This window comes from Diadema antillarum, unplaced genomic scaffold (assembly GCF_040938485.1).
Source record: "Diadema antillarum isolate AM-2024a unplaced genomic scaffold, OU_Dant_1.0 scf00000080, whole genome shotgun sequence".
Lineage (NCBI taxonomy): Eukaryota > Metazoa > Echinodermata > Echinoidea > Diadematoida > Diadematidae > Diadema > Diadema antillarum.
The window spans coordinates 786,667-814,634 of NW_027270969.1; the positions used below are offsets into that span (position 1 = coordinate 786,667).

The window sequence follows — 27,968 nt, forward strand, 5'->3', positions numbered from 1 at the left end:
ATGTATATAGCTGCCGTCCAAGCTGCCGTCCCAGTGCACTGGCAGCTAGGCAGGTAGCGTACCCCGCAACGGTGGTGTAATCTATGCTAGCCTGCGCAAAATTGTAGTCGCTTCTTCACAAAAATAAACTATAACTTTATGTGAAAATCATACATGTTTTACCTCATTAGATATTGAGAAACCTATCATGCACATCTTATGAAATTAGTGAAATAGATCCATGAAAAGATGTTAAAGTCACCGTTTTTTCTCAATATTTGGATGAAAAAAAAAGTCCTTCACTGCATGAACGCGTCCGGATAATAGAGATTTCCGCATAAAAGGAGGCCGGATAATCGAGGTCGAACTGTAGCTGTGTGTAAAATAGGTAGTACAGCAGAGGACCATCCAACATGACAGAGCTTTACAAATACGATGGAGGCAAAGGCTGTTCTAAAGCTATCTGAACTCTGGCTCCCCACGTGCCACTACTCACTCATTGGGGTGGGGCCGGGGTTTGCAGACGCCTGGTTACCACCGTTTTGAAAGACGCCCGAGACGGAATGGAGAGAATGGAATTGGGCTGTGTGCTGGTACGTCTCTGCTTCCTCTTGGCTCCTGCCCCTCTCCTCCCTCTCTCTGGGCCTGGCACCCTGGGCTTCCTTTCCAATCTGCGGATAAGAAGTGAAGAGTTTACATTATGAAAACAACTTGGCAATTGAAAAGACAAGAATATATTCACTGAGCTCAACATGGCCTCATTTAAAGCAGTGAAAGAGTATTTTGTGATCCCTGGAAAGGGCCAAACACTTTTTGTCTTTTTTATTTTATAGTCTAAAGGGAACGGTTCATTCATACCTACACGAAACTTTATCAAGGTGGATTATGGGCTTTAGAATCTCTGCAATCTGATTGGTCAATCATCCTGCATTGAATTTTACTGTTCCACACTGAGCCATAAAATTCAAACACATGCGTCCGGCATGGCTCGAGCCTTGAACAGTGTTGTACATGTAGGTACACCAGACGCAAGATGGGAAAAAAAGTTGAATTTCATGAATTTATGGGCCCATTTTAAAACACAAATGATGCACAGGCCTGTTTCGTGGATCAATGAGATTTGGACGCTCTTGTTTAACTTTGATATTCTGTCTAAAACCCACTTGCTGCACTCGTGGGATAAAATACTTCCAAAGTTAAACTCACCCATTCAATTCTCATACATTTGTAGATAAACTCTGTCCTGTGCATCATTTGTATAATAAGGCACCATTTCCAAGTTGGCCCACATTAAAAAAAAAAGAATGAAATCAGATGAACAGAGCAGAGATATTTTCATCAACATCAGACCTAAAATAATGTAGACATTTACTTCTAGAGCATCACATGAAGTCAGGAAGAACCTACGGTATAGTGCACTCCCATTATAACGCACACGGTTATAAATCCGGAACTTACAACGAGGTAAATATTCAGGCCACAGCATTATCCAGTCTATGTATTTTTATTGTTTATTTGTTCGGTTATGACGAAATTTCGATATAACAAAAGAAAACTACCGGTCCCGAGGACTTCGTTATAATGGGAGTACACTGTAGCAGCAACCACATACTGTAAACGTGGAAATTTTCGCGGTACATTAATTTTCGCGGATTTCGCGCTACGTTCGGCTAGCGCGAATTCAAAAACGCGCGAATATATCTTCGCAATTTTCTATGCACATTTTGAACGGCCTGGTGCGCTTCGTCGATGATACTGCTACGTAGTACAGACATGTTTACGCATATAGCAGTATCATCGCACGCACCGCACGCACCGAGCCCACGGCCGATTGGTGTGCTACATCCCTGCGACTACAGTACTAGTCCTACATGTATCGAGTAAAATACATGCACTATGTAGTTGAGCGCTTGTACTCGCACTCGCGCCGCTCGCTACGTCGCTTATCGTACGCTGGCATCGCTGGATGAAAACAGCGACTGTGTATTAACCCGCTGCGGAGCGCGAATTTAAGAACCCGCGAATATGTTTTCGAGCCGCTCAGCGCGAAAAATTAATCGCGCGAAAATATTGACGTTTACAGTACCGTATGCATGGAACCAAAGGTTGTCATGTTATCACCTCATGAACTTCCTATTGGTACATACAGTACAATCATTGTAGATTTAATAAGAAATCACTAGATTGGGTCAACACAAGTTTAATTCAGCTACTAAAGCCCACTGCAATCCAGAGACTCCAACTCTCCCGTTTTCAACGGGAGATCTCCCGCCGAAAACCCGTTTTTGCAAAATCTCCCGTTCTCCCGCTTGAGATTTAATTTCTCCCGCCCTCGCTCTTTGTCTCCCGTTGGAAAGGATTTCTTACTTATTTCTATCGTATGTTGAAAACATAAGCCTTAGATAGCACCAGAAAGCATCTAGAACCCTAGGAACTTCGCGCTTCGCACACATCAAGTTGGAGTCTCCCGTTTGCTAGGGGTTTCAGGCGGGAGAATCTCCAGATCAGAAGGTGCTTTGGGTTGGAGTCTCTGGCAATCTATTCGATCAGACTGATCACACAACTAGGGAGGCAGGCCAGGTCATAGATGTACACTGTATGACCAGTCGCACAACTCTACACCACACACTATACGACTACACAGCTAGGCTTTCAACCGTTCTGGCTTCAGTACATATAATGCAGCGCGATGGGCAGAAAGCCCACAAAAATTCGACATAGTATGTCAAATCTCTACAACTGGCAACTAGCAAGGCTGGTGACATCACACTTCCACTCTTAAAGGACAAGTCCACCTTCATATACACTGTACATAAGGATTGAGAGAATGCAGCAATATTAGTAGAACACATCAGTGAAAGTTTGAGGAAAATTGGACAATCCGTTCAAAAGTTACGAATATTTTAAGTATCTGTGCAGTCACTGCTGGAAGAGAAGACTACTACAGTGTATGATGTCACATGCATACAACTACATAAGGAAAATAAAAGGAGAATTTCACAAAACTTTACTTTTTAAATAAAGTGCACATTTCTTCGACTTGCTACTGACGTATGTTAAGGGTAATATTATTCCCCCTGCCTTCTGAAAGAGAGAAGTCGAGTGTTCTTTTGTTATGCGAGAAAAATGCAAATATATGTTGAATTTTTTCTTTAGTCTTTCTTTATGTCGTTGTACTCATGTGACATCACAAGCTATAGTAGTCTTTTCATCCAGCCGTGACTGAGCAGATACTTAAAAAATTCATAACTTTTGAACGGATAGACCGATTTTGCTCAAACTCTCACTGATGTGTTCTACTAATATTGCTGCATTCACTCAACCCACATGTCTATGAAAGTGAACTTGTCCTTTAAGGTCGTATAGTGTACAGCATGTACATGTACGACTGTTCAATCGCGGCAAAGTTGTGTAGTGTGCAATAACTTTCAAGCCCCTCTCCCCCCAAAAGTCACCATTACTAGGTTTGCTATCAAAACACTACATGGTGTAAAAAAACGGACACAATCTATTCTTTTAAATTGATGACGTGTAATATGAAGACTTCAAATGATGACATATGGTTAAGATTTGTGCGCAGGTCGACAGACATATAATAGGTGATCACATCACCCTATGGAAAATATGTATGTCAATGTGACCCAATGCTACGTGTGCTCACTTGAATACTCAACCAGTGGCACAATGTAACCAGTGTCAGATTGACTCTATGAGACTCAAAACCTGTGGTTGATGCATTCATGCAAAGGGGGTTATCACACACACAAAAAAGGAAATAAAATTCAATGGCAAGTGAATACTTTGGTGGGGGGCTATACAAACGATGCATTCAACCATGCATGTATACACAGTGTGTACCTTTCTGTACAATGCAATCTATGAAGGTCAAAGGGCATAGACAATGCATGTCAACTACATTGTACTTGTACCAGGAAACGCGAACACTGCATGCCGCAGTGTGTGGATAAATATGGAATATGACAATCTGCCCTGCAATTGTACATGTACCATAGATGTGCATTAATACATTGTATACCAGGTATTGTTGTATCCATGTACTTGCTCATTAATACGTGAAGTGATAGTTGCAAATGACGGTATATTTCCCTTTTGTCTTTCAAAATAAGTAAAAAATAGTCACTTAAGTATGCACCTGATCGCACCATTAAGAGCTAAAAATTGAAAAAGCTCCCTACTGTGGGAGGCCACAGGGGGGAAAAACCCCTCCCACACCCTTGCTTGCGCACACATTCGCATGCCGAGATGCCGAGTCATGATAATCTCACTCATAAAATTTTTTGGAACTTGGCATCCCTGCAAGTGAGGGGTTAAACTTTGGAATTCAATTCTTTTTCAACTTATCTGACTTGAATATGATAAGAGAGCACATACAATGTACCGTACAATACTTTATGTCATCTAATTTGTGTGTTATCCCCACTGACATACTTTCTGAGACAAAGTACAGATTTCCAAGGGATGTTCTGATGTAAAGTCCATTGTATACTGATATTTGCATTTACACGCGAGTGTAGAACTTTGATTCACCACACTTCACAATGCAAACATATCCCCTTCAATATAGGGCAAACAAACCTCATATGCTGCATTTGATCATGATGCCACAATGGGCAGACAGGACTGCTTTGAGCAGGAAATTCACCGCAAATATGTCTGATTGTGGATTCAGATAATGAAGACCGAAAAATCACCAGTACACTCAAATCACGTTTAAGGAAAATTGGCTAACCCGTTCAAATGTTACCACATTTTAAAGATGATGACAAATACATGGTACAATCATTGCTGAATAAGAAGACTACAAGATTTTTTTGTTTGTATTTTGTTTGTTTGTTTTTTTGGTCACCTTAGGACAAAACGCTCAAAAGATGGCAGAAAAATTCTTTTCAAACATACTTGTAGGAGCTGGGAATCACCCAATCTCAACAAATTGAAATGAATGTTTTGTTGTCAGATCTATCAATTAATACAACAGTTGGTTCCCTGTCCACACTTGGAATATGATGCTCAAACCGCAAGCAAACAGCACCAACTTTATTAGGCATTGAAAAGAGAATACCTTCACATGTTTCAATCGGCAAACTCCAGACATGCCTCAAGGTAAATGCATGCCCATCGGTGGTGTAATGTAGAACATGATCCTGCTTTTCTCAGGTCATTCAAAGACAAATACCAGGAAAATGTAAAGTACCTAGTGCACGCATAAATGCAGGTACAGTATGTACATGTATTAAATGCAATCTTGGACAGCAGGCAACTCTACTAACTCACAACACTGTCTGTTATTAAAGTGCTACAAGTACGTTTTGCTGGCCTTGGTTACGTAGTTTTAAAGGGGAATTCCATCCTGATATCATATACATGTATATTGCTTTGTTTGAAAGGAGAAAAATCAAAGAAGATGATCAGTGAAAAAAAGCCACCCCCCCCCCCCCCCCTTAGCCCCAACGTTGGTACGGAACTAAGCAAAAATGTGCAAGTGTAAAAAGCGCTTTATTACAATTAATTTTTACCAAGAACAGATCTACAAAAAAAACATTTCTTGTGATAAAAATGAACATTTGTGACTTTGTGTTGAAGTACAAATGAAATGGAGAGCTGTTCAACATCTACATACATGTCACACACAGTTGCAAATTTGTCTCTAATACTCTCTTAATCTTATCAGAACTGTTCATAACTTTTTTGTGCCTCCGATATTTTCCCCAAATTTTCACCAATCTACATGTACTTTTCTTATTTTTTTTTTTTCCGAATGCAACATAATAGACAGGATTGCATTCCCCTTTAAATACAAGCAACCCAGAAACACTGGCAATTCCACATTAAAACCTTTTTGATACATAATGTACACTGGGTTTAAAGGGAGAGGCAGTACAGAGACAATGTGCATCATGATACATGTAAGTTTTGCTTAAAATATCTTTAAAACTTTTGCTCTCTTTCCCCTTATTTTCTTGTGTTTTGTTTTGTTTTTTGTCCGTGAATTCACACAACCCACGGGACATAAAGGTCAAGAACAGATCCCTCTATTTCGTAACAGTAACTACATACAAGTACAAGTATGTACAGTTGTGCATTGGGGCATTACAGCTGTTACTGCACAGAAGTACAAAGTGCAAACTAGTTTGAAGCATGGCACTGCAATCAAAGGTACCTACGGTAGACTGAGCAAATGTCAAGTTGCGCTGTCAGATGTCATTCTCTGTTAAGGCCCCTCTGCTCTTTTTTTTTTTTCTTTTCTTTTTTTTTTTTGCATACAGTACAAATATGTGCTTTAACCCTAAAAAGGCCGGGGGGGTTGAATCAACCCCCCCTCGACATTTTTCGCAACTTCTCCGCCGCGTGAAATTTTTTGACCGTGTCGTTCGCTGACTTTCTACTTTCAAGTCTCGCGCATCTTTTGACACCATTTTCGCGAAAATCGTGCATACCGTTACGACGCTGCATAACGTTTTATACATGCCTGTCAGATCGAAAATGGCTCAAAAACGTGATTTTGTGTACAAGGCCAAGTAAAAAAAGAAAGTAGTTTCTCATCCGGGTTTTTTGAGCAAGGCAATGAGGGAGGTCCTTACTATTTAATATCTTACTATTTTTTCGAGGATTGTCAAAATGAAAGTAACATGTGTTTCTCGTCCGGTAATTCTGAGAAAGGTAACGAGAGAGGGCTTTACTATTTTCTACATCCAATTTATGAAATGAAATATCACTCTGGTATGCGGTAGCTGTGTTATGAGAGACCAGGTCCCAAGTGTATGTCTTGCCAGCACTCTGTGCATTTTCAAACAAATAGATATAAATATGTACCATACTTGAAATGAAACTTCATGCATGCAGAAATACATTTGCTTTTCCTTTCCACTACAGATGTCAAGGGAAAATGACCATCTTAATACTGGTATTTAGTGTTGTAATGGTATTTCTGATACCAGTGTACTTGCAATTCTGATGTATTGTGGTATTAATTGAAACAGGTATAAAACACTATCAACAAAATAAAATGTACGACTGAAATAAATTCTATGATATTCAAAACCTGTTTTATTTATCATTGGTGTTTATGACTTTTTGTGTCCACACAGCTGCGCTGTAGGCCTATCTGCATCTCTTCACAGTACAATTGTAGCACATTCAACTGGAAACTGGCTGGTACATGGATGTCAAAATGATACTGATATGACATTATAGCATTAAACATTTAAAAATGTTTCTTCATGTTCTAAAAAGACATTTGATAATCACTCATCATTTGGATGATGAATGATTCAATCACACTACAGGTGAGATATGACTCACGGCCGTGTCCATTAATTTACATTGTAAAGAAAAGTATCCCGCAGAAATACGAGACAAACCAGAATCTGTGGAAAAGCGCATTCATTCTCTTCAAAATAGAATACTAGTATATCGCCGTCAGATGCAACGTTACAGAGCAGAGTGTTTGGGCCTCTACACATTCGAATGTGTTCATGCGTGCGTGCAGACAGCTGACAGACCAGGGGGATGGGAACCCTGACAGCTACAGACACGCATACGCGGCCGGCACGGCCACTGCACTGGCACCGTACCTTCCGACACTGCACACACATGCACATAGTCACAATGACACGAAAATGTATACATACAAACTCGGTACAATCCTCACAAGCATTTGCACAGCACAATTCATCCGCTTAAAATATGAGAAACGGGGGAAAATACGAACAATGCGCGAAATATGCTTGGAATATCAGCGATTGTTCGAAAAAAATGTTGCCGCTATCGCGTCCACAACGTACCGAGTGCGCTGTACATACAGCCCAGGCCCGCCCGCCGCGCGCCCATCCAACTACAGTTCGACTGCTTTGTGGGTCATTCCTTCTTGCCGAGCTCGCAGTGTGAAATGCATGCGTTATTTTACATACCCACTACAGAAGCTACAGCTGTACTAAGTAGAGGATGCAAGGAGTATTTAGCAATGAGAAATCACGATTGGTAGGTGAATTGTCGATATCTTTTTTTCTTTTCTTTTTTTCGGCGGCCGAAAAAATAGTAAATATAAAAAAAGTCGAGGCGGCAACTGAAATTCGATGCGGGCGGGGAACGGGCTGGGACGAGAATTATGAATTTCTTGGTACAATACATATTTTCAGCGCCATTTTGAAAATAGTAAATAGTAAAAAAATCGATGCGGCGGCCAAAATCGATGCGCGCGAGGACGAGAAACTGGTTTCTTTTTTTACTTGGCCTAAAGTCTATGCAAATGGAGTTTTCTCTTCATATCCATAAAGATCTGATTATTTTCACTTTTATAGGCTGAAACTAATTAATTCTAGCATAATTATGCTTGATATAGGTTCTGTCATAAATTTTGCGGAAAAAAATGATAAAACAAAAGGTCGAAAAACAAAGAAATACATAAGAAATTCATAAAACAATAAAATACATAAGAAATTGATTTTGATACCAATTTTTTTTTCAAGTACATTGTTAGGAATGCTACAAAGAATGTTTTCACCAAAAATTAGGATTCTAAGAGCTTTAATTTCTGATTTAGAGCAAAATGTATGATTTTATGCATATATTAGCATAATTAATCATTTAAACAAAAATTTCCATTTTCTTTTGTATAGCTTGGTAGATTACGCCACAGGTAATGCGCATGCCAAATTTCATGGCGATTGCGCGATCGACGGCCGAGATTTCGGGGGGGGGGGGGGGGGGGGGGGGGTTGAATCAACCCCTCCCCGGCCACAAAACACCCAAAAAAGCCCGGCCTGGTTAGGGTTAAGTTGATTCACGTCCAACACACAACAAAACTAGAAATGTCGCTATGGCGACTGGTATGCCTCCGCCATAATGCATGATTCTCCTAATAGGTGTATAGTACATGTGGACAATGTGTGATTACATTTTCACAAAATTGGCAAAATATCAAAATGACATGTTTGTCACAAATGTATCGAATGTTCACCTTCCTTGACCTATGTTTAATTGGATGAATAGGAGAGCATGTATTTCGGGATTTAAGAACTTTAACTTCGACTTTGACCCTTGCATAAGTTTACGCACTTGAGTAATTGTCAAGGTATAAATTGTATGGAGAAAAAGTGCAATTTCTGTATTGAACAATAAATTGTTATCATTTTCATCTGGCCTTTGATTCATAAGAGAATCAATGTCAGGCAGAACATACATAATTATGTACTAAGTTTAAAGATAACTTGAGCCACTTCCGAGATATGGAGAAAGAAGTAAGTTCAGCACTTTCACTTGATCTTTGACCTTTTGACCTTTGACCTTCTTGGCAAAAAAAAAGAAGAAAATCCCAGAGAATCTCTAGTGGGTTATACATGCATACATCAAGTTTTTAAAAAAATAATCCTGCTGGCATTGCATAAATATAAGGAAAATAGTAAAATTTTGAAGTATTGCCCTTGACCTTTGACCCCTGACCTTTGACCACATGAACCCCAAATTCCCTAGATAACCACTGCCAGTCAGTACATGCATATATACTTTGTTCCATAAAGATACCTTGAACAATTTCCAAGATACAGAGAAAAAAGTACAATTTTAACATTTTACTTGACCTTTTGACCTTTGAACTTTTGACCTCATGACTTCAAACTTTCACCAGAGAATCTTAATTGGGTAATACATGTATACATTAAGTTTCAAGAAAATATCTTCAGGCATTGCATAGATATGGGGGAAAAAGTAAAATTTTAAGTATTTGACCTTGACCTTTTGACCTTTGACCTTAAGCATGTGCGCCCAAAAGTTGATAGGCACAACTTCACCTCCTAATACACATACATGCCAAGTTTCATTAGGATGCCTCAAAAGGTTTTGATAGTTACCCTGTCCACAAAATTCATTACGGACGGACGGAAGGACGGACGGACGGACGGACAGACGGACAGACGGACAACCCGAAAACATAATGCCTCCGGCACCACTTCATGGCGGAGGCATAAAAAACAAACATACTTTCAGATTTCCAGCCCACCATCTCTCTCATATATACAATTTTGCAATAAATTATTGAAATAAAAAATTAACATTTCCTCCTCTTTTTCCAATGTGTCTGAAATTCTTTCACATCATGAACAAATGTAAGTACCAGTATTAGTCTTTAGCATTATATCTAATCTTATTTTATCTAAAAAAAAAAAAAAAAATCTCCTTTTCTATGGCACAAAAAAAAGCCAAGGTTTTTGTAACAAAGGTAAACAGAGGGTAATATAATGGATGATTTCAGTTCTTGTTATTTCAGTCGCACGGCCGACCTGCGCTTCCCATTCGTGATTTGATGACAAGGACTGCGGTGACAATACAATGTACATGTACACCAGTGCTTCCTTTTGGTGAAATCTTGGTCAGACCTTGGGAGGGCACACAATAGCAGAGTATGGGTAACATTACGAATGCAATGTACACAAAGAGACTGCCTGCTAATAGACAGTCACAGGAATGTACCATCGTGGACTTTGCACCGCCCACAATGCGGCTGGATCGTTGGCGAAGAAATGATGCTCGCAACAATCAGGGAGACTGACAATACAATAGGCTGGTGGTTTGCTTCGTTATCTGTGTATATCACTCCTACACGTTTGAACAAACAAGCGCACACAGAAGCTTCCTGAGCACAGAAAAGCTTTTCACACACTCTTTTAGTACCACAGCATGGTCAAAATATGTGAATTCTTGTTGAGACTTTCATCTATTAAACAACCCTCAGCCCTATCAACAACAACAAAAAGATGGTCAATAAAACATAAAACATGACTGCCTGTGGTATTAATTTAACAGCAGGTTCAAAGCGATTCTATAATAAAATAAATTCCATTTACTTCAATAGCAGCAGCAGAGTGTAATTCAGCTGTGCAATCCAAAACAACTGACTTTATTCATTCGCTATAAAGTCTTTTCCTTTCACATTGTAACAAAAAGTCACATGCACTCGCATGCACTAATTGGCCTGGCAGGCTAGAATGCATGCACATATAAACCATACTGGTGTAAACATTGCCACGTTTAGCTGGTTGCACATTTTGGCGGCTAGGAGAAATTGCACGACAAGCTTTCCATTATTTTCCATGGTTTGGGTTCCTGCTAGGAATTTGTGACGGCCAAATTTGAAAATGGAAGTGTGGAAACTCGTGTTGTTGTTTTTCTCTTTTTTTTTCTGCTAGTGCTTTAGGTGTCTTTCAGCATAGTCGCCCAGCATTTTTCAGTGTGATGTCATTTTCCAGAGGCAGTGCAGAGCATTACCCTATTAACCCGCAATTGTCTGAAAGTTACAAACTGATTGAACCTCTAACCTCACAATCAAATGTTAGGTAGTTAAGTGAAGGGTCATAGATCTAGCTTGACCATCTGGACAAAGAAGAAAATAATGTCCATAGGGCATAGATAGATAGACAGAGATAGAGAGATAGATTGATAGATTGACAGGTAGACAGATACAGTGTAGCTATGCAATCTACAGTACATATTGTTACAGATGATGCAGGAATAGACATTCAAGATAACATACCATTATCTCCGACGTGCTGCTCGTCATATTCCTGGGTTTTTCTTCCGGTAAGGGGTCGCTATACCTGTGTAGGGTACTAGTATTCGGCGAGGGCGATTTCCGTTTGACGGGGTCAGACTTCGGCACTGCCTGCTGGAATGCATCTCTGACCGGTTGAACACTTGGAGTTAACAGGCCTGTGGTGGACGTGACCTTGTCGTCAACTTGACACGAGAACGGAGGTCTGTAGGGCTCCAGGAGCTTACCAGCTGCAAACGAGGCGAGACCAAAATTGATCATGGGGGACCAATTGGTACCAACCATAGCTGCCTATGATTCCTACATACCACTAGTTTGGTTTGAGTTTATATCATACAATAAATGCTTTTAAGAACACAAAAATATGATTGTCTATACACAACACACAACAAACTACATTGTACACGGGACAGACATATTCACAGATGAAATTTTCTACAAAATTGTAGTTCCACATCACATTTTCTTTGAGCGATGTTGCAATTTTATAATGCAAATTACAAGAGGTATAAAGAAATAACGAGTTGTCATTTGCACCCCCTCCCCCCCCCCCCCCCCCCCCCCCTCCCTTCAATCCTTGATCTACAAAAAAATGGCCTGTGGCCCCATTCAAAATTATCAGGGAGGTTAATATGCTCTGGCACTGTTCTACTCCTGGTACAAACCTTCGTATTTCTCCTCGGTCCAGATGTCCGTGACAATGTCCCGGCGGCCGATGGTCAGGAGGTGACTCCTGAACTCTTCAAAGTTCACTCCGCCATTCTTCCGCTGGTAGATAAGCAGCAGGTCTGATGCTGGGGTGTGCCCTTCCTTCTGTTGAGCCACTCTCAGTGACTGTAGAACAGGAAAGTCACAGAGGATTATACTGTACACTGTACGTACTCTCATGGTTGGGTGTACATTTTATGCATCACTTCTGGCATAGTTGGAGTGGAAATAAACAGCTCGCCTGTACAGTACGTCCCCCCCCCCAAAAAAAAAAAAAAAAATATATATATATATATATATATATTATGTATATGTATATATGTATAATCGGATTCTCACATTGACAACTTCCAATATGATTAAATTGTCTGAATGGTGTACTTCAAGGTCTTAAAATATAACATCTTTCTTTAGCTATATTTTGCAGAATACTCCATTCAATTTGGTTTATTAGTGGTCCCAGAGAAATGTGGATATTTGTAAAGCACATGTTATTGGTCTGATTCTTCCAAGTTGGTAATAGCACTTGGATGCTCTTGGAACTGCATAATGTGTGAACACAATAGACAGAACTTGGAGGGAAGGGATTCCAGACATGCTCTACGAAACTCCTCATTTCTCTTTGACCACTGCTTGTCAGCTGAAGAAACCCAGAAGTGGCACCCTACAGAAACTACAGAAGTTGTGCCGAAGATCTTTTTTTTTTTTTTTTTGCTTGTTAGCTGATGAAACCCGTAAGTGGCACCAGAAGTCTGAAGTGCCCCCACTTTTGATAATGTGGTGCCGACCATGCAATGAGCCTTCCCGTTGATGCACCTTTCACCAACTGGTGCCATTCATGTTTTTTTTTAACATACCCCACTGGGTATTGAATGAATTGGACAATCCATGAATACCCATGCTACCCGGTCTTTTTCAAAAGGTCACTACTGGCCATGACCGGTAGAAGTATAAACTAGAAAATCTAGGGAGCTTGTACTGTATATTAAGTTTGAAGACAAAAACAGAGATTTTCCCTGCTTCTTCATAGATTTGCATTGTTGCACACATATTTTTCTTCAGGAACGTGGTCTATCGTACGTACAGTAAGATATTACATTTCCTGACACAGTATGTTCACTGAGTAGGCCCTAGATATCAAGGTATGACATAGCAACATATCCTAAAACAACCATGGTAACTTTTAATGGCAGGCAAAGAAACACCAATCAAATCAATGTTGGTGAAAGTCACAACATTGCTTTTAGGTACAATGTAAATAGATTTTGGCCTTGATGCCCCCCTATTAAAACTCTACCGTCATTCCTCCTTATCGATAAATCTCAAGCACATATTAAGAGAGTACAGTGGCTCTTTGTTGCTGGGTGTACATGCTGTGTGTAAGAAATATGACATTGTGTGTACCTACATAGTACTACTACCAGTAGTTGTTTCTGTGTGTTGGCCCTAGTGGGAATGTTATGCTTACCAGTACACATGTGTACATGCCATACATTGTAGATCTATCTTGATACTTGCACTGCACTGAATACTACAAGTTAACCTAGCCCTGGTGTCAAATTGTGATAAAATCTTGCAAAAATGCATGTGCCCTCCTCATTCGCAAAAATATATGTACTAGATATGCAAAAATAACAGCTTTTACAGAAAATGGGTGTACCACTTCATGGGATCAGAAATATTGCCCCTAACCCCATCCAAATGTAGCACCGAGTTTATTATACAACTGTACTTACCGCCACCTCGTTACCATTGAAGTCCAACTCTCCGGCCAGGTTCCGCCAGTTTCCCGGGATGTCCCCGTTCCCGAGAGCGATCGACAGCTCCTCCAGTACGCGCACGGTGAAGTAGAGGCCACCGCCGCTCCCTTCGAGTGACGCAGCCATCTCGGCAACTCAACTGTGAGGGTGCGGTACGGCAATGATGCCCATCTGTAAGCAGGAAGGAGACAAAGAAGTCAGAAGGTTCTGACATCCTGGCCATATATATGTTGTCATGGCAACAGCTACAGTATATCACATTATTATGGTAAGCCATACTAGCAACCCAAAGACAAAGCACAGACATTTGACCTTTTGTATCTACCATACATGTACAAACAATCTAAGTTTTTATTCATTTCTTTCGTATACTTGTACGAAGGTACAATATACCATTCAACATTCAAGACTGCAATTATGGATCCATCTTCCATCATACAAGACATACGGCAAAGTTCTGACCTATATGTAGAACTGTTTGTCATACCATTACAATGTCATGCAATTGTCTATACAATGTAGATGTACAATGTACAGTGTACTGTAAAAGTGGTTTCTTTCGCGTACAGAAACTTTCGCGGTTTCCATCGGTGCAGACTTTTGTGTTTAAATTCGCGGTCGGTAATGATAGCATTGTACAAGCGACGAGTTCAAAACATTTTCGCGTGATGTTAAATTCGCGGTTCAACCTCACAGCGCGAAAAGCGCGAAAATAAAACCACCGCGAAAGAAACCACTTTTACAGTATACCTATTATCCTTCCTAGGACATGATTTGAAGCAAATGTTCAATGACCTTCGATTCATGTCTGAACTTCAGGGACTTTCCTCTCAAATTCACTATCCCACATATGCTTTAATCGACATTGACAGAGTATCAAAACATCCATCAGATATCCCCCCCCCCCCTCTTCTGGACAACAGTGCAGCATAAAGGATGGACAACCAAAAAACGTAATACCATCAGCATCCAACAGGGAAGAGGCATCATTTACCACCACTTTCCACCAAGGAGGTAATTCTTTTGTCGGCATTGGCTTGTTTGTCCGATTGCAAAAGATCTCCAGAAGTTGTGTTCAAACGGATTTGGATGAAACTTACTGGAAAAGTTGATACAAATGACACACAAGGAACCGATGATTGAATTTTGGTCGTGATCGAGAAATAAATAAATCTTTCAAGGATTTTTTTTTTCTATTAGCAAATGGGTCAGTGAACTTCAAATGTCAAGTTGCGCGTATTTGAGGTTTGCATGTACAGTACATGTATGCGCACTATCAAAAACACATACTCTACTTGGGGCACCATGCAGCAGGAAGCTGATGAGGGAAACATTTCTAAGACTTCTTTTAATCATTGACATGGGAAATTGGCCTATGACTCAGTGGAAATGGGCTGCTTGGTGGAGGTCTGCACTCTCAGAGTGCTTTTCTAGTTTAAAATCAAACACGAAACAAACACCAAAAGTACAGTACCGGTATATAAAAACTAGCCTGAATGTCTTTTTTCTCTCAAGTCTGTTGAACAACGTACTATTCTTTTCAACAGTGATTAGTTACATCTTGTATTTGAGTTACAATAATCATCAAAACAATCAGTATAATCTATACAAAATTTTGTAAATCACATATAGGATACTAAAAAATCATGTACAAGTCAATTCTGTATGAGTCAATTGTATGGGTGGCATACATGTACATGTACATGACATGTACATGTACACTTTTTATTGATAGCTATTGAGGACACACATTTATTGCACTTTGATCAACTAAAAACATACAGACGTGCAGCATTTCATTTGAAGTTACGGGTTTGTTTGTTCTACAGTACTTGCTTTCTGAGAACTGATTTTGTTCAGATTTACACAAGTGACTGAAAATTTAAAGAGTTCTACCCTGTAGCCATAGGCTGTGACTTTGGTGCAATTTGGTTAGCTGGATTGCCTGGAATTCGAGATCTGACTACACTTCTTGTACAAAGTATGTATAAATACAAATGTACAATTGTACATCGTAGCAGAAAAATACATTGTAGGGTCTAGAGATGTTTATTTGTGCCAATAAATCTTGTGTCTAAATGCCAGATTGTACATTGGATTTCCTAGTCATACAACACATCAAACATGTAAACTTTTCTGATTTTCTTACAAGACTTCTTTAACCCTAATCCAACTGGGTTTTTTGAGGGACTTGAAAATAGGGGGGAGGCTCTTTTGGCCCCCCCTTCAGATATCGGTTGTGGATCGCGCAATCCTCGCAAAAATTTGCACTATAAAGGTACATTGTAGAGGCCAACGGAATCTACAAGACAGTATAGTTAGATTTTTCACATTTCAATTTATGTATTTTATATTAATTAATTTATGCTACTTTATGCAAAAATAATTTGTTTTGCCTATAAATAAAAAAAACAAAGCTCCAAGACTTCTAATTTTTGGTGAGCATATTCTTTTCAATATCCTTAACAATAATATTGAAGCAAAAATTCAGCTTCATAATCATCTTATGTATTTTACTGTTTATTGAATTTCTTACGTATTTCTTTTTTTTTTACTTTTTGTTTTTGTTGTTTTTTTCGCCAAAGTTTGTCGCAGAAACTTTTTAAAGCATAATCAGGCTAAAATAAATCATTATCAGCCATTGAAAGTAAAAATATTCATTTTTATATGAATTAATTGCAAAAACACATTGGATTTGTACACAAAATCATGTTTTTGAGCAATTTTAGGGTCGACGAATTTTTGTCAAGGGGGCGTCGCTTCAAAATGGCGTTCCCGGGAGCGACAAATTTGGTCTCAAAAAGTTGCGCTATACTCGAAAGAAAAAAGTCATTAAATGTCGCGGCGAGAGCATCACGCGTTGTGGAATAATTACGCGAAACGTCGAGGGGGGTCAAAATGTCCCCCCGGTGGAAATAGGGTTAAAACTGAAATGAAGACTCGATGATGCATCCAAAAATAGGAAATGTACACAGCTCTGTTGCTGTTCTCACATAGTCTATAGTGTAGGTCCGGTCCTACTGTACCTGCTGCTGCAGAGAACAGAAAGTCAACGAGTAGCACAGTAGTCACAGATAAGTATGTTGGTAGCTAGTCCACAACCAACCACCACTGTCCCTGCGTTGTGACTAGTTTCCCTTTCGACAATGTTGGCAGACATTCAAAATTCAGAATTCCTCAGCCTAGGAGCTCTCCTCTTTTGACAGAACACGTGGCCTAGATACAGTACATGTACTGTAAAACATGATATATTCGCGGCATGAAATTTTCGCGAATTGGAGCCGACGACCTTTTTCGCGGCAAGAAATTTTCGCGAATTGCCTCTTGCGTTCAATGCATATAGTGTAGATAAGAAATTTCGCGTGCATTTTAATTTCGCAAATCTTGGCGCTCGCGAAATTCGCGAAATTAAAATGCACGCGAACATTTCTCGTTTTACAGTAATACTTATAAATGTACATGTACTTTGCAGAGTCTACTCTTCACCTTAATCAGCATACCTACTTGTAAACTACTTAGCAGTGGTGGATCAAGAGGAAGTGCATCGAGCGCATGCTCCCTCTTTAAAAACAGAAGAAATGCGTTGTGACTAGTTTCCCTTTCGACAATGTTGGCAGACATTCAAAATTCAGAATTCCTCAGCCTAGGAGCTCTCCTCTTTTGACAGAACACGTGGCCTAGATACAGTACATGTAATGGGCATTTCCACGGTAACTCACTTTACATTTTGAACTAAAAATTAGGTCGTTGAGATCAATATCCTTAAAACCTAATTAGTGATATGAGTTACTATATGTGAATGAGTATCATGCACCTCCATCCTACAGAGTACCTCACAGCAACATTACATCCACAGACTCTTATGAGAACTATGAGAAAAAACACTACAAATGTCGGTAACTCACGTTACACAATTTGGACATGCAAAAATTTGGCATGTCTTATATTCAAAAGTTTCCTCAAACATGAAACAGAGAGTCTATTGTGTCAAAGTCATGGACTAACAACATACATCACCGAGTATGGTAAAAATTCAAATTGTCTTACATTCTCCAGGTATCGTCATGTGAAGCGGTAACTCACGTTACGGTAACTCACGTTACAGTTTGTCCACATGAGCACAAGACGATTTTTTGTCTTAATAATCCAAAGAAAACTTACCAAGACAACTTTTTTTCACAAACAAACTCCATGAATAAAGAATCTAAATTGATTTGAACATTGATCTGACAGTAATTAATCCCATTTTATCCATGAGATTACCAAAAGGCAGGAAACAATACATTTAGAATACCAACTTGAAGATAAATTCATTTTTAATTGAGTCGTTTTCCAAGCTTTCATTTGTACTGAGACAAACATTGTATTCAACAAAATGATATGAAACAGGGTCTATTTCATTAAATTACACTCTTTTCCAGTTAACAAATGCATCAGAAATTGAGGATTTAATTGAGAATTTGATTTGATTGTTTTTTTATTTTACTAGATTTAAATGGATTTCAGGCTATCTAGATAAAACAAGTCATCCATAAACTATTCCATGAATACACTGAGTCACGAGACTAGAGACCTGTACATGTAGTCTGTGGAGAGTTTAAAGGTTCAGAAAATGAATATTTCAATAAATCTTTTAACTTGTAAACAATGCAATTTATATTCCAATTATTTGATAATTGTTTGAATTACTCAATAATCAATTGTTTGTATGTTTGATTTGTTTACAAATTCTTATACTAAACTGGTACAGAAATTAGACTTGAATTACAGAAACTGCAGATAAATTTTAGTTATCTGCTACCAGTATTGATCAGTTTAATAAAACATGTTCATACATGTAAATGTTTAAGCCTTAAAAAACAATGGCTTTGGTCTATGAAATGTCAAGTAGCCATTATTTGAATTGTACATACATGTAAAAAGTATACCAGTATTTTGTAGAGTAATCAAGCAGACTGAAGCAGTAAATCCCAATGAAAAACATGAATAGTAAATATTTTGTGATCAGGATGCTAACTATTAATATCACAAAATGTTGATAGTTTGCTTTAAGGTACATGACTGTCCAGCTCTTAAAGAAAATGTCTGATAATGAGGTTCCCATTCAACAAGTTTTTGGTAATACAATGTAGATCAGCATGTAAAGTAAATTATAGTAAACATGGAAAAGTTTCATTGTAGGATTTTGCAACAATATAGCTAAAACCTCAGAGTAGAATAGTATAAAACACATAAGCGTGTCAAATTCACAATGTTCAGTTCTCAAAAATCTCAGAAAAAACAGCAGGAAGCGAGCTCCAATCTTAAAATTCTGTTCACGTGTAAATGTTTCAGCCTCATAAACAATGGCTTTGGTCTATACAGGTAGGTATTTATAAACTATGAAATGTCAAATAGTAATCATTTGAATTACAAAAACAAGAACTTTTCAAGAGTAATCATGCAGTGATTATCCCAATCAGGAGGCTATTAATAGTTATCACAAAATTTTGATAATTTGCTGGAACAAGGTCCATGCAGCTTTAGAGGAAATGTCTTTTAACAACTTTTGTAACAGATCAGTTTACATGCACTGTAATATTAAATAGTAAATATGGAACCTGTTGAAGCACATGTGATGAACATGTGTAATTAATACATTGTACATGTAGACCAGTTGGTTTGGTGATAGAGAGAGACCAAGAGAATAACAATCTACTGGAAATAGAATCTTAATACAAGAGTTCAGTAATCATGTACTCATTGGTTACTTACAATCACAACCTTCATATCATTTCTTGGTATTAAAGAAAACTCATGTCGGTAACTCACGTTACATTGTGGTAACTCACGTTACATGGTAACTCACGTTACAATTTTAAGACCTCTGTTATGAGAATTTGAAGCAAAGACTATAAGTCCCATCATATTTCTTGGATGTGTGCTGCATAGTTATTTGATAATCCAAAATACCATGTCTCAGTTGGGCATAGTAAAATTGCCAGGTTAAAAAGTTCATGTTTCGGTAACTCACGTTACAGCAGCTTCTCGAGCTATGTAAGAGCACGCTGGTGTCCAAAGTACATATCTTATATCGAGGTCTCCACTTTATTTACTGCTAGATTAATATATTTTTGATTTGTAAAACCAAACAAAGTTTGATTTGAGCCTCAAATATAAAAAATAATCACAAAGAGCAACAAAAATGCATTTTTAGGGATTTTTAGGTAAAAAAATGCTTTCTGGTTTCAAAAGGTATAAAAATGCACAAAAGGGAACTTTTCTTAAAGGTAAAGTTGGTTTCACACACTTCAAACTATGGCTAACAAAGTAAGATTATCAGCTGTCCTGAAATATGCGGGTAAAATTTTGGTGGTCATGTCGCACAACTCACGGAAATGCCCAATACTTATAAATGAACATGTACTTTGCAGAGTCTACTCTTCACCTTAATCAGCATACCTACTTGTAAACTACTTAGCAGTGGCGGATCAAGAGGAAGTGCATCGAGCGCATGCTCGCTCCCTCTTTAAAAACAGAAGAAATAAAAAGAAAAAAATGGGGAGAGGCAGCAGCCGCCCCCATTATCAGCGCCTCCCCTTTACGGAATTTTTGAATCTGCCCCTGCTTTATTATAGAGACAGACGAACAGTCTACCAACTACCTTGTTCTTGAAAACTCTGTTTTATTGTTAGAGTTTACATTAATAAAAATGTTTTACATGTATAGTGAGGTACCCGCACCCCGTCACGGGCCCTAATATTGACACCCTTGGTAAAATCTCTACAAGCGCACTGAACAAAAATGTACGCCCGGGACTGTGTTCAATTGTTCAATGCGCTTGAACTTCGCAGGGTTACCACAATCAAGCAAACTGAGGTGAAAACCAAACATTTTTTTCTTGAAAATCTTGAATGTAAAATTTTTATTTTCAAAAGAGAATTTCACAAAACTTCACTTTTTGAATAAAGTGCACATGTCTTTGACGTGTTACTGACATATGATTAGGGTAATATTATTCCCCCTGCCTTCTGAAAGAGAGAAGTCAAGTGTTCTTTTGTTATGCGAGAAAAGTGAAAATATATTGAATTTTCTTTATTCTTTCTTTATATCGTTGTACACATGTGACATCACAAGTTATAGTAGTCTTCTCATCTACACCTAGCCTTGACTGACCAGAAACTTCAAAAATTCATAACTTTTAAACCGATTGTCCGATTTTCCTCAAACTCTCACTGATGTGTTGTACTAATATTGCTGCATTCATGCAATCCACATGTCTATGAAGGTGAACTTGTCCTTTCATGAACAGCGAATTTTCGCGTTTTCCCCATACATCCTCATCAACAGTCAAAGCCAATCCATTTTTATGTGCTCTGCGCACAGTGAAGTGCGTACTAAGCGTTCTGTGCGCCAATACTACGCGGTCGGTTTCAATAAGGACGGTCGATATGTAGTAGGGTTACCATACACGCTGTAGGCCCCTAGATATGATATCGACAGTAACATTGTTAAACAGTATCACTAATACACTATCAGTAAACATGGCATGGCAATAAAAGAGAGATTTAGGCTCAAACGTTACACTGTATGTTACATATATCTAATAGAATGTCTTTATCCCATCTCGTAGTCATATTCAAAGAGTGCGACAACCAGATTAGAGCGACATTCACCACTCATCTCCGGTCCTAACCGTGTTAGACAGAAAGATCCGTCTGTCCAGAGCCGCGGAGGAGTCTTTTTTTTTTTCGGGGGGCGGGGGCCGGGGCATTCCGTAAAGTCAGACGCAGTCTCGTCAGTGTTGCCAGATGGTGATCTTGGTAACCAAAAATAGTGAAATTTGGTGATTTTTTGAAACCCTTGGTGACAAAATTTTATCCTGGTAACCAAATCCATATTTGGTGATTTCTGGTGATCTTTTGGTGATTTTTGGTTATCTTTTGGGGATTTTCGGGTGATTTCGAAAGAAATAAACAAAATCACCATGAAAACTAGTCTATTTTCCAGAAAGCATGGCGTAACACTTTCCCATAGATACATAACATGTGCGTTATTGTCTTGGTATACTGTCAGATCTTATACACACACAAAACACACATCGCACATTGTACGCAATGCATGTGTGTGACTGTGTGTACTGCACGCACACGCGCCGATGCAATGGTCGCCACGCTGCTGTCAGATCATACTCAGCTGTCTACTGCTGATAAAGCTACAAACCGCGGCCACCAGCTGTGCTGGCTACGTCATAGCAGGGAGGTTGGGACAGTGTTGGAAGCAGTACTGGTTGGAAACCAGCGAGCTCACTACTGATAATGAGTGTTCGATATAATTATATCAGTTTGTGGTTATCTTGTAGTTGAAACCCTTACCCACTTTCCCCAGATATCTCGAAAGATCTGTCTTATACTGGTGAGTTGCAAATCTTAAATACTCGAGTAAATGATAAGCTGACTCTAATAGCATCGAGTAAATCATGGTTAGATCTGTAATCGATATTTGACAAATGACAACTACTTGTATACTGTGTAGGACTGTGATTCTGTGTGCTGGTTGTGCGTGTTCGGTGGTGCTGCAATGTGCATTCACGCAAATGCAAATGGAAAGGATGACTAGATATCTACTAGTACTAGGTAGCTGCCTGCTACTAGGCAGAAGTGTTTGATTGACAACACTCATCCACTATGAGGACATTCATGCTGTCAGTGTAGGAACGGTTTTTATCCAATATCTCCTAAATACTGTTGATCAGTCATAAATCTTGAATTCTTCAGGAAAAAAAAAGAAGAGAGACAACATGAATGATAAGAAGGCTACTACCTCAATTCCCTCGAGTTGCATGAGAATATGTTTCTAGTAGGATCTAGACCACATAACTTTCGAGTTTCAAAGTGATGGCACTTAAACAGCAGTGGTGGTAAGTTGCTTTTTTGAAATTGTAATACATAACGAACAAGGACAGATTAAAATTAATCATAAACATGAAGAATTACAACTGATTAAATTACAAAACCTTAGAACTACTCTGTGTACTGATTTAAAAAAAATGAGATGTAAAGCAAAAGTGAATTGCGATTTATCAACCCTTGTCAACAGTGATATCTAATATTGTGATATTTAATTTATATCTTTGTTTTGAAAAGTAATACCAATATGTGCAATTACTATGCTATACTTCTACTACTACAATAGCCCCTTGCCCTTGTCTATCTCTGCACTATTTTCAGACTAGGCATATTCAGTATGGCCACACCACCAGCAAAGAAATCTAAGACCAAGTATGAGGCATCAAGAAAGTATTTGACCTCATGGGAAACTGAGTTTAACTGGCTTACTTCTGTGATGGACAACGATGTGAAATTACCATTCTGTAAATACTGCAGAAAGCAGCTAAAGCCTCATCATGCCTCCTTAAAAAAACATCAAGATACCCCAAGCCACGTTGCGGCGAGAAGAGCTATTGCAGGGAGTTCAATGACCAAATTCGCTACATGCAGTAAAAAGATCCAGCCTGCTGATGCTGTTAAGGCCGCCGAGCTTCATTTGGCTGTTACGACATGCTGTCATAGTCCTCTGAGCTCGATTGATCATTTGTCTGAGACGATCAAAAAGTATGCAGCTGGTAGCACTCTAGAGTCCATTTCGATACATCGCACCAAATGTACAAAACTTGTGACACAAGTTATTGCTCCTACCATAAAGGAGCAAGTAAAGGAAGATATGTCAGAGAAAGCATTTTCTCTGATAATCGACGAGAGTACAGATGTGTCATCAACAAGAGTTCTTGCCATCCTTGCAAGATACTTTAGTGAGGAGAAAATGGAAATACTGACCGTACTCTTGGGGTTTCAAGAGATCTGCGAAGCCACCGGCGAACAGCTCTTCAAGGCATTACAAACCGTTCTAGATGAGTACAATCTGAACCTCTCCCGTTGTGTAGGTCTTGCAACAGATGGAGCTTCAAACATGACCGGAGAACACAACAGTGTTTGGAGCCGAGTAAAAGAGGTTGCACCAAAATGCACACTCATGAAATGTGTATGCCATTCCATCGCATTGTGCGTACAGAAGGCATTTGAGGGACTCCCTTCAAATGTGGGATTCATGCTCTGTGAAGTTCCAAGTTTCTTCAGCCACAGCTTCTTGCGCCGAGAAGCATATAAATCACTCTATGACACATTCTGCGCTGAAGAGCTAGAGGAAGGAGAACTTGCAAGCAAGAAGATGCCCTTCAAAAAAATGTCTACAACTCGTTGGCTAGTCAGGGGGGAGCTCATCCGGAGGATTTGGGAACACTGGGATCCTCTGAAAAACTATTTCCAAATGGCAATGAACGAAGGCACGCAAGATGTCCGTTACCGAGCGAGGATGCTGTTCCACATGTTTGACGACAAGTCAAATTTCTTGTACTTTACATTCCTTGCACCAGTTGTGGAGAACCTAGACCGCCTGAATCAGAAATTCCAGGCTGAAAATGCATCACCGGAAGGGCTCTCAGATGCGTTAGACATGCAGCACAAGTCATTGAAGGAACGGGTGTATGATCACGGTACTGGTGCAAGACGTCCTCTGAATCTCATAGACTATGGTCACAAATTTACAGCTGAAGCAGTCAGGTTGCAGAGGGAGCCTGCCCATCTACAGATCGTAGACAATGTGAGAACCCGATGTGCTGACTTTCTTGCATGTCTCATATCTGAGATAGAAAAGAGGCTACCTGAGAGCAAGAAGACATTCCAAAAATTGTCATTACTTCATCCCAAGAATGTACTGTCGCAAATGTCATGTTGTGCCTTTTCAGACCTTCCTCTTCTTCATCTGTGTGAGGACCTTGATGTGGTTGAGGAACAGTACAGAATGATCCGCTTGCATCTGTGGAAGGAAGAGAAGATCTTCAAAGGCAGCATACCAGATGACAGCCAGTCCTTTTGGAAGGGCATTTTGAATCATGAAAACTCCGACCGACACAAGCCATACAGGACAATAGGACTTTATGCCCTCGGAGCGCTGTCTTGTCCCATCTCCAATGCTTCAGTCGAACGCATCTTCTCCATAGTGACATGGGCAAAAAACAAGTATCGCAACCAGCTTTCGACTAAAACTCTAGAAGCCATAGTCTTAACCAAGACCACTTTTGGCTGCTGTAATAAGTTTGAGGTCACTGCAGCAATGCTTAAAAGATTCAATGCAAGCATCTATGACTAGCTTCCAAGTGTATGCAGTAAACAGATGCGCATCAGTACGTTACGTTCCCTACAACATGAAGGTAAGTGGTTGTATTTTTTCAATTCAATTCAATTCAATTCAATCATAGTTTATTTCCGATCAACGAAAATCAAAACATAGTACAAAGTATACATGTCATGAAATGATATTTTTCAAACATTAAGGATTTGCAAAAGATTCATGTAGTATCCGAGATAAATTATATAACAACATATATTTATATATATATATACGAGGAGGATACTTCGTGGGCGTGCGGAAAATAGATTCGATATGAAAATAGTGATCCACTAAAAAGCAAAGCTTGTGGGACGTGGATCGCTAGAGCAAGATCAATGAATGTACACAATGTATGTTTTTATGAACGATATAGAAAAAAAAGCACTGTTAGAGCGCAGACCTCTGTCAAGCCAGCAGCTCATTTCCACCCATACACGCATGAACACGCGCATTAGTGTGGGTATACTGAGTCTTTGAATAATGCCTCCGCTGCCTTGAATGCAGACTAAGCTAGCCCACTTGAGATGGCGTTTGCACCCAAATGCATGATCTAGTCCGCGAGATCGTTGTGTCGCGATTAGTCTCAGTTTAGACACAAAAGATATACAAGTCCAGACCGTATTGGCTAAATATTCACAAACCATGTCAATTAGTCACGGCCAGTGCCGTATATACGGCACTGGTCACGGCTAATAGATCTTCATGTCGTCAACAAGTGAATCTCGTCGACCATGCTTTCCATCTCTGAATATCTCGCAAAATCTCGGATGCTGAAAAGGACATGCGCAAAAACCTGCGCGTACGCTAATTTTTTTATCTATACACACCTACAGCAGCAGCAGCAGCTCCCACAGCTTGAACTCCCTTGGAAGTTCATTGATCCTATATGCCAAAAGATTAAAAAATAAAAAAAAAAACTTAAAAAAAAATCAATTAAAAAAAAAAACTTCGAGAAAAAACATTTTCTCAGATTTGGTGATTTTTTGTGGTTTTTGGTGATTTTTCACAGGCCTTTTGGTGATTTTGTTCCGTTGGGACCTGGCAACGCTGAGTCTCGTCTCCGCGGAACATACATTGTATCCCCGATGACCAGATACAGACCAATCTTTCGGTCAACTCCGGTCCCTGCCCGAGTGCAGTATGCATATATATAAATTTACAGGAGACATAGTGGTTAATTAGTATCTAGGGAACAATCACATGCATGCTTGATGTTAAGTTAGTAGAAATCTACAATTTACCTGCACGTATGTGACTGTGAGCTGCGTGAGCTGTGCTGACTTTTTACGAGAAACGCCTTCACAGCATGAAGCGTATACACCACACACGTAACAGGTTACACGGTTCGTCGCGACTTTTTGAGCCACAAATGAAAGATAGGTCACGCTGATTCGCAGGATGCTAGAGGAGACCGAGAAGGCAAAAATCGTCCGAATCGTCCTCCATCTAGCTAGGGGCTGGTGCAGAGCGAGTTAAATTCACAAGAAATTCTCCCGTGAACGTCGAACCTTGCACCAGAGTCCGGAAACCGGAGTGGTTAAGCCTCCTTCCAAGAGCTAGCTAGCTAATCGGTCGGTATGTATCTGTGTGAGTTGAGTAAGTATATTTTACGTGGTAGCAGTAGTACGTATGTGTGCATCATAACACTATACACACAGTAGCCTTGCGGATGGCGTGAGCTGTTGATTTTTGTCACTTACTTCCGGCCGCACTAGCCCTACGTATGAAGACAAACATAGAGGGCGCTACGAGGTTCGTAAAGGATACGGCGCTGCGAAAGGACTCGACGTGGTATTGAGCAAAGAGATTTTTCTCCTCCCCACCCATCACGTCTGGGGAAAATCTCTTTGCTCGTGAGCCAGATTAGAAGCTTGTAGCTGCAGTAACGTAAGCACTGTTGGGGCACCGCACCCATCCCGCTTCATCATGAATATCAATGCTATCATCTATACCATCGGTACGTAATACCGTTGAAATACACGATTTTTACATTTCCCGGCAGCGTTTTTACATTTCCGGCAAATCTGAACATTTTTCCATCTCCCGACGAGACGTTTTTACATTCCCCGTTGATACAATTTTTCGAGATTTTTACATTTCCCGTCGATACGTTTTTACATTCATCAATGTTCTTATGGCACCAGCCTAGCTATCCAGCGTTGTGGACACTTATCTTACTGCCTGATGAATATTCATGATGAAGAGGGACGGGTGCCCAAACAGTGCTTACCCAGTGAAACCTATCTTAGATAGTAAAATGAAATAATAGATAATTTGTGATCGACCTCTGCTGCATTTCTCGAAATAAACAAATCCGTTACGCTTACAGTATATTTACATGCATGTATCGCTGTGTAAAATGTAGGCCTACTGATTACATTGTCAAAAGACCTTCCGTTAGTTTTCACGAGTTCATTGTACATCGATTGGCCTATCTTAGCTAGCTGACTGGAATTATCATAAGGTCTCTGTCAGGAGGGCGAAGAGAGGATAAGTTGCCCCCCCCCCCCAAAAAAAAAAAAAAAAAATCAAACCACAACCTGTTTCTTTATACTCGGATGTAAGTTTAAATTTGATCAGTATACTGAGAAATCTTGTAGTTTTTTCTTGTATTTCCTGTTTTTGGTAATTACATTTCTCGCCTCTCTTATCTCAGTTCGACACATGGCATTATCGAGATATCCTAGTTGTTACTATCAGTGATATTATGATCGCCATATGCACATATGCACCTCCGCGTTAACTACAGG

General features: G+C 39.5%; 2 protein-coding genes across 2 annotated transcripts; one reads left to right on the top strand and one right to left on the bottom strand.

The window, feature by feature from the left end:
- Window positions 1-467: 467 nt before the first annotated feature.
- On the bottom strand, window positions 468-26,570 carry LOC139717681 (uncharacterized). Its single transcript, XM_071629182.1, has 5 exons — window positions 26,460-26,570; window positions 13,987-14,181; window positions 12,208-12,376; window positions 11,525-11,772; window positions 468-650 (listed from the first exon to the last, which is right to left on the bottom strand). The coding sequence occupies exons 2-5, from the start codon at window positions 14,134-14,136 to the stop codon at window positions 468-470; spliced, it is 750 nt and encodes a 249-aa protein (XP_071485283.1). The 5' UTR covers window positions 14,137-14,181; window positions 26,460-26,570.
- On the top strand, window positions 21,807-26,103 carry LOC139717685 (zinc finger protein 862-like). Its single transcript, XM_071629188.1, has 2 exons — window positions 21,807-22,404; window positions 23,220-26,103. Exon 2 carries the CDS (start codon window positions 23,236-23,238, stop codon window positions 25,195-25,197), a length of 1,962 nt encoding a protein of 653 aa, XP_071485289.1. The 5' UTR covers window positions 21,807-22,404; window positions 23,220-23,235; the 3' UTR covers window positions 25,198-26,103.
- Window positions 26,571-27,968: the final 1,398 nt, after the last annotated feature.

Coding starts and splice junctions, on each gene's coding strand:
- LOC139717681 (XM_071629182.1), bottom strand. CDS start 14,136: ATGGCTGCGTCACTCGAAGGGAGCGGCGGTGGCCTCTACTTCACCGTG. Junction 12,377..13,986: donor TCAATGGTAACGAGGTGGCG/GTAAGTACAGTT, acceptor CCTGTTCTACAG/TCACTGAGAGTGGCTCAACA. Junction 11,773..12,207: donor GACCGAGGAGAAATACGAAG/GTTTGTACCAGG, acceptor CCTCGTTTGCAG/CTGGTAAGCTCCTGGAGCCC.
- LOC139717685 (XM_071629188.1), top strand. CDS start 23,236: ATGGCCACACCACCAGCAAAGAAATCTAAGACCAAGTATGAGGCATCA.